The sequence below is a fragment of the Rhinopithecus bieti genome, unplaced genomic scaffold, assembly GCF_001698545.2.
Source record: "Rhinopithecus bieti isolate Rb0 unplaced genomic scaffold, ASM169854v2 scaffold_20892, whole genome shotgun sequence".
Classification (NCBI taxonomy): Eukaryota; Metazoa; Chordata; class Mammalia; order Primates; family Cercopithecidae; genus Rhinopithecus; species Rhinopithecus bieti.
In genome coordinates, this window is record NW_016810602.1 from 2,779,010 (window position 1) to 2,786,827 (window position 7,818).

The 7,818-nt window shown below is 39.1% G+C and overlaps 1 protein-coding gene across 1 annotated transcript in view; it reads right to left on the reverse strand.

Moving 5' to 3' along the window:
* SYNE2 (spectrin repeat containing nuclear envelope protein 2) overlaps window positions 1-7,818 on the reverse strand; it is a 374,975-nt gene that overhangs the window by 286,818 nt on the left and 80,339 nt on the right. Inside the window, 4 exon segments of the mRNA XM_017892401.1 lie at window positions 4,899-4,991; window positions 5,080-5,157; window positions 5,252-5,347; window positions 6,365-6,426. Coding sequence (XP_017747890.1) covers window positions 4,899-4,991; window positions 5,080-5,157; window positions 5,252-5,347; window positions 6,365-6,426 — 329 coding nt within the window.

The following is a 7,818-nucleotide window of genomic DNA, read 5'->3' on the forward strand; positions in this document are numbered from 1 at the left end:
AATATAAAAGTATAAGCCACAAAAGAAGTTGATAAATTCAAACTATATTAAAATTATGAATGCTTCTTCATTAAAAGATTGAAAAAGCCACAGAATCAGAATTATTTGCAATTTACATATATTCTACAGAAGACTTTTGTCCTCTATATATTATATTATACTGTAATATATGTTATATTATAGTATGTATAATATATTATAAAATATTATTACAATATTATATATTACATTATATAATATATACTGGACAAAAGCTATATATTACATTATATATATTATATATACTGGAGATCACATATACATATGTTTTATATTATATAAAATATTATATATGTATTATATAATATATACATTTACATATTTTATATAATATATTCATGTTATATATTATAAACATATATTATATATGTATATGTGATCTCCATATGTATATATGATCTTCAGTATATGTGTATATGTGTATTCATCTATATCTACATCTCCAGTATACATGTGTATGTTTTTGGGAGACAGGGACTTGCTCTGTTGCCCAGGCTAGAGTGCAGTAGCACAATCATGGCTCACTGCAGTCTCAGCTTCCTAGACTCAAGTGCTTCTCCCACTTCAGTCTCCAGAGAAGCTGGGACCACAGGCAGGTACCACCATTCCCAGCTAATTATTTTTATTTTTGTAGAGATGGGGTCTCCTTATGTTGCCCAGGCTGGTATTGTTTACTATGGCAGAGGAGAGAGTAGGAAGCTTCTGGGCTCAAGCAATGCTCCTGTCTCAGCCTATCAAAGTGCTGGGATTATAGACATGAGCCACCGCACCTAGCCTAGAATGTATTTTAAAACATCTATAAATCATTACACATAACATCAAGGCTTAAATAATAAATTTTAAATGCCAAGTATTAGCAGCAGAGATTGTAGCAAGAAATTCTGGTGAGTATAAATTGGAAGAACTACTTTGATTAACTGTTTGGCAGTATATACTAAAGCTAAAGATCATATGCTCTGACACCATCAGCTCCGTTCCGAGGTAGATACAGGATGGAAATGAGGATATATACAAGGTATATACAAGAATGTTCCGAACAGCTTTATTCATAGTAGCTAAAAACTGGCAACAGGTCACGTGTGGTGGCTCATGCCTGTAATCCCAGCACTGTGGGAGGCCGAGGTGGGCTAATCACCCGAGGTCAGGAGTTCGAGACCAGCCTGGCCAACACTGTGAAACCCCATCTCTAGTAAAAATACAGAATTAGCTGGGCATGGTGGCACACACCTATAATTCCAGCTACTCAGGCGGCTGAGGCCAGAGAATTGCTTGAACCCAGGAGGCAGAAGTTGCAGTGAGCCAAGATCGTGCCCCACTGCACTACAGCCAGGGTGACAGAGTGAGACTCCATCTCAAAAAACAAAACAGAACAAAACCAAAAACAAACAAAAAAACTGGCAGCAAAAGAAATGTGCACCAACAATACAATGGTAAATATGTTATGGTATATTCACACAATTGTATATTCATGCACAACAATGAACAAGAAAGACTTACTGATACTTGCTACGATAAGGTAAATCTTACAGACATGATATAAAATGAAATAAGTCAAACACAAAAGAGTACATAGTGTACATAAGAGAAGACATTTATAATTCCATTTGTATGGTGTTAAAGACTCTACACTTATCCATAGGGCTCAAAGTGGTGCTTACCTTTAGGAAAGGAGGGCAGTGATTGGGAGAAAGACCTGAGGCACTTAGGGATGCTGGCAAAGTTCTATATTTTTATCTGGCAGGGTGATTATATGGGTGTGTTTCATTTATAAATATTCATCAAACTCTACACTTAAGTCCTGTTCATTTTTATCTGTGTGTGTTACATATACATTGACAAAAGTTTACTTGAAATTTTTTAATTTAAAAAAAAAAAAGGCCAAGTGTGGTGGCTCACGTCTATAATCCCAGTACTTTGGGAGGCTGAGGCGGGTGAATCATTTCAGGTCCGGAGTTCAAGACCTGCCTGGCCAACATGGTGAAGTCCCGTCTCTACTAAAACTACAAAAATTAGCCAGGCATGGTGGTTGGCACCTGTAATCCCAGCTACTCAGGGGGCTGAGGCATGAGAATCGCTTGAACCCAGGAGGTGGAGATTGCAGTGAGCCAAAATCGCGCCACTGCACTCCAGCCTTGGCAATAGAGCAGTCTCAAATAAATAAATAAATAAATAAATAAATAAATAAATAAATAAAATAAAAATAAAAATAAAAGCTTTAAGTTCAGCATGGTGGCTCACGTCTGTAATCCCAGCACTTTGAGAGGCCAAGGCGGGCAGATCATGAGGTCAGGAGTTCAAGACCAGCCTGGCCAATATGGTGAAACCCCATCTCCTAAAAATACAAAAATTAGCCAGTTGTGGTGGTGCACGCCTGTAGTCCCAGCTACTTGGGAGGCTGAGGCAGAAGAATCAATTGCACCCAGGAGGTGGAGGTTGCAGTGAGTCAAGATTCCACCACTGCACTCCAGTCTGGGCAACAGAGTGACACTCTGTCTCAAAAAAAAAAAAAGCTATGGCACAATGCCACTTCTAAGAATTTGGCCCATGGAAATAATTAAGATTGTATAGCAAAGGTTTTATCTTAAGGGCATTCTTATCTGAAATTACCTATAATTACAAATGATCATGAGCTTTCTGACTATCCATTAGTGAAATACAGTACTTTACAACAAACATCATGCCTCCATATACATATACACACACACACATATACACATATATATATATATTCAGAAAGCCGTTCAACAGAGCATGCTGAAAACAGTATGGATAACATGACCCCATTTTGTTAAAATATATACATATGAAGATACATTAATTCTTGCTGTATATATCATAAAGACTATACACTAAATTATTTATAGCAGCTATAGTGAGTGGTAGATTATAATTTTACTATCTGTATTAAAATTGTTAATTATACTTCAAATACCAGAAAACTATAGGAAAAAATAATACATGACCATGAACTATCAAATTTTAACATTTTACCATATTTGGTTTAGATTTTCTTAAAGAAATAAAACACAGGCCGGGCGTAGTGGCTCACGCCTATAATCCCAGCACTTCGGGAGCCCGAGGCAGGCGGATCACAAGGTCAGGAGTTCAAGACCAGCCTGAGCAACATGGAGAAACCCTGTCTCTACTAAAAACACAAAAATTAGCTGGGCATGGTGGCGCACACCTGTAATCCCAGCTACTCAGGAGGCTGAGGCTGGAGAATCTCTTGAACCCAGGAGGCGGAGGTTGCAGTGAGCTGAGATCACGCCACTGCACTCCAGCCTGGGTGACAGAGCAAGACTCCATCTCAAAAAAATAAAATAAAATAAATCATTTTAAAAAAAAGAAATAAAACACAGATACAATCTAAGCCTCTTTCTCTCTCCAATCCCATTTTATCCTTTCCCAGAAAAAAAAACGCACAAGCTTAAATTTAGTTTTCATCATCCTCATGCATATTATTCCACTGTAATTACAAATGCATGTATCCAGAAATAATATATAGTCTGTCTCTGCATGTTTTAAATTTTATATGTTAGTTATGCTATTTTCTAGTTTTCTAAAATAAGTATTGTTCCCAAGTTATTTTAAAATAATTATGGAAATACAGAAAATGCAACTTTTTAGGTAGTGCAGACACCCTGCGCTATGTCAGAATTCCAGGCCTGAAAAAACATATTTATCAATCAGATGTTTTATAAAGTCAGAACTATAACTATCACAAAATCTTGATGTCCTCGCATAAGAGCTAGCATATAGTAAGTGTCAAAACTATCTGTGAAACGAAATGAATCTACAACTCAGTCTTGGGATAGAACTGGATGTTGTGGGATTATTCGTAGTCAGATAGGACAGGGGTCCCCCAAAATGGGGAGGCTTTAAAAAATTCAGTGGCTAGATTTCAAGCATTTACTCCAGAAGCTTTCTACTCTCTCCTCTGCCATAGTAAACAAACAATAAGAAGCAAACATTTACCATGGCAGGTTCTGTTCAGACTGGTGCTGATATTATGAATAATGCAGGATATCATGATAATTCAGCATTCAACTTTCAATTGAAAAACAGCAACAGGGCAGGCACGGTGGCTCATGCCTGTAATCCCAGCACTTTGGGAGGCCAAGGCAGGCAGATCACCTGAGGTCAGGAATTTGAGACCATACCTGGCCAACATGGTGAAACCCCATCCTTACAAAATATACAAAAATTAGACCGGGCACAGTGGCTCACACCTGTAATCTCAGCACTTTGGGAGGCAGAGGTGGGTGGATCACCTGAGGTCAGGAGTTCGAGACCAGCCAGACCGACATGGAGAAACCTCGTCTCTACTAAAAATACAAAATTAGCTGGGCGTGGTGGTGCATATCTGCAATTCCAGCTACTCAGGAGGCTGAGGCAGAATAATCACTTGAACCCGGGAGGTGGAGGTTGCAGTGAGCCAACATCGCACCACTGCACTCCAGCCTGGGCAACAAGAACAAAACTCCACCTCAAAAAAAAAAAAGAAAGAAAAAAAATATGAAAATTAGCTGGACACGGTGGCATGCGCCTGAAGTCCCAGCTACTCAGGAGGCTGAGACAGGAGAATCACTTGAATTCAGGAAGCAGAGGTTACAGTGAGCTGAGACTGTGCCACTGCACTCCAGCCTGGTTGACAGAGCGAGACTCTGTCTCCAGGAAAAAAAAACCAATTAACAGAAATGGCAAAAGGTCTGCTATTATTTTCTACCTGTTCAAGATTTCTAGAGGTCCTATTTATAGGAGATGCTCAGGACTGAATTTAGTCAACTCACACTTATTACATTACATTATTTTATACTGTGGTAGGGTAGAAATAATTTTTATATCATCAAACTACTTACATGAAAGTGCAGGATAATTGTCCAAATTAGGCCAAGGATAATGGATGGGTTTCCATCAATGATATCAGTAACATGAATATTTATTAGCTTAATCTGGAAAACAAGAAATGCAGGTTAAAAGGAGGAAATATTCCAGAGCATTAATCTCGCCTGTGAATTTTTAAGTAAAATTTACACTTACTGATCGGTTTCTTAGGAATGTCAAAGCATGTTCTATATTGATTCTACACTGGAATGTATTAGATCCTTTATCCCGAGGCTGTGAAATTCAAGCAAATATATTACTCACAAAAAATGAAATATCTATTTTTTAAATCAACAGAAAGTCTCTCAGTGTCATTTAAAAATCTTACCAACTGTTGCCCAGAAAGTACTTCTAGCAGATCCAGGAGGACATGCCCTTTTTTAATGTCTGTAAATAGGTCGGATATAACTGAGGGAGAAGTGTGCTGCAGAAGGTCACAAGAAAAATAATCATTCAAACTGTGGTCCAAAAACCAAACCTTTAAGGATCTCATAAATGTGCTTTGTGAAAAACTAAAATTCAGTAATGACTTTCTTCTTAATTAAGAGAATGAGAAAGAACATGCAAAGATTCATATCAAAACATAAGAAAAGTAGCAAATTTAAATTATCTTATGGCAAATTTCCAGTAACACAACACCCTTTCTGCATGGAGCTTTCACTGAGAGCTTAAAACCTGTGCACACAAGCGGCATTAAAGACGTTTAGAATCAGTCACTAGTGACTCATCTGGAGAGTAGATTACATTTCTGGAGTAACCTGCTTATGTATTTACCCTTTCTTAGAATTACAAGCATCGTGTTGAAATGGACAGAGAGAAAACAGTGTGCGTGGTCTGTGAGAAGAGGCTCATTCATCATATATCTAGGTTACTCTAGACACTCAGCATCAGTGTGGTAGGATGGCACCATGATTATGATCAAGGCTGCCGAGTCCAGATTGTCTGGGTTCATATCCCAACACTATCACTTCTAAGCTATGTGACCACATGCAAGTCACATCCCTTCTCTGCACTGAAGTTTCCTTGACCTTTAAACAGGTATATTACTATCTATCTCATAGGGATGTCGTGAAATCATTTGTCAGGAGTTGTCACAATCATTACTTTTAAAGACTTCAGGACAGTTTCTAATACATAACATTCATTATATGCAAATCAGTATTACTATTATTTCACTTGAAGAGATGTGATTAAATATTTTATAGCACTGTCCCATATCCTCAACAAAAGTACTTTTTTGTCTGTGTGAGAAAGAGTAACGAATAAATCAAAACAAGATCAAGATAACTTTTAAAACATCTTCTTTCAAGAAAAGACATTCCACAACCTTGTCCCTGTCATCACCAGTACCATTTTTTAATGGCCTCCTTGGGGACAAAATAGAAGGAGTATGGGGAGTAACAAACAGATTTGTAACCTAATTTGGTCTTTGTTTGCTTACCCTGGCCAACTGTGAGTTTATCCAGCACGTAAAGGCCTTCTTCTGGGTGTCTTCCTGTTCAGCTACCAAAGAAGGAACAACAGCAGTTATAAAACCAGAAGCCTCAGAAACCTCCTGCACATATCAGAGCTTCAGAGGTCTGTCACACTGGGTAGGTGCCTGTGTTTCACAAGCTTACAAACTTTCCAGGATTTAGTCTAAATTGTAGATGTTTGTCCAAGTAGTGTTTTAAAAAGCATGTTGATAGGATATTTTTTTTAAAACATGGGTTTGTTGACGAGACAATGGTTTTAATATTTTTTACTGACTAAAGAATTAGGACCACGGTGCTGTGGTTCACACCTGTAATCCCAGCACTTGGGAGGCCGAGGTAAGCAGATTGTTTGAGCTCAGGAGTTCGAGACCAGCCTGGGCAACATAGAGAAATCTCATCTTTACAAAAAATACAAAAATTAGCTAGGCATGGTGGCATGAACCTGTGAGGGGGGAAGATGGTTTGAGCCCGGGAAGTCAAGGCTGCATAAGTCGTGATCATGCCCCTGCACTGCAGCCTGGTCAACAGAGTAAGACTCTGTCTCATTTAAAAAAGAAAAAGAAAAAACAACTGAGACCCTATACCACCTTGACAGTACTGTACAAAGAACTGTGAACAGCAACAGGAGCTCCTAACCCACAAAGACTTTAAGTTTAAGCCAAAACCACGCAGTAAAGATGACCCCAGAATATAAGATGTTTTAAATGGCACATAAAATCATTACGGTTTAGTCTTAACACTTATCACGGAGAATATATTGCCACTGAATTAACTGTAAATGAGCTGTAATTAGTCAGAGAGAACTGAGTTCAAATCCTGTTTCTGTTATGGAGTAGCTGTGTGACCTTGAGCCGTGCCCTTGTTTAATAAAAAAGTAATAGGCATTTGTCTCTAGAGATTGTTATGAGAATCTAATGATTCACTTAAAGTGATTAGCATAGACTCTGGCACATAAGAAGTGCTGGCTATTACTCTTACTAAACACGTAGGGGTTGGACATGGTGGTTCACGCCTGTAATCTCAGCACTTTGGGAGGCCAAGGCCGGTGGATCACCTGAGGTCAAGAGTTCGAGACCAGTCTGAGCAACATGGGGAAACCCCATCTCTAATAAAAATGCAAAAACTGGCCGGGCGCAGTGACTCAAGCCTGTAATCCCAGCACTTTGGGAGGCCGAGACGGGCGGATCACGAGGTCAGGAGATCAAGACCATCCTGGCTAACACGGTGAAACCCCGTCTCTACTAAAAAATACAAAAAACTAGCCAGGCGAGGTGGCGGACACCTGTAGTCCCAGCTACTCGGGAGGCTGAGTCAGGAGAATGGCGTAAACCCAGGAGGCGGAGCTTGCAGTGAGCTGAGATCCGGCCACTGCACTCCAGCCTGGGCCACAGAGCGAGAATCCGTCTCAAAAACAAACAAA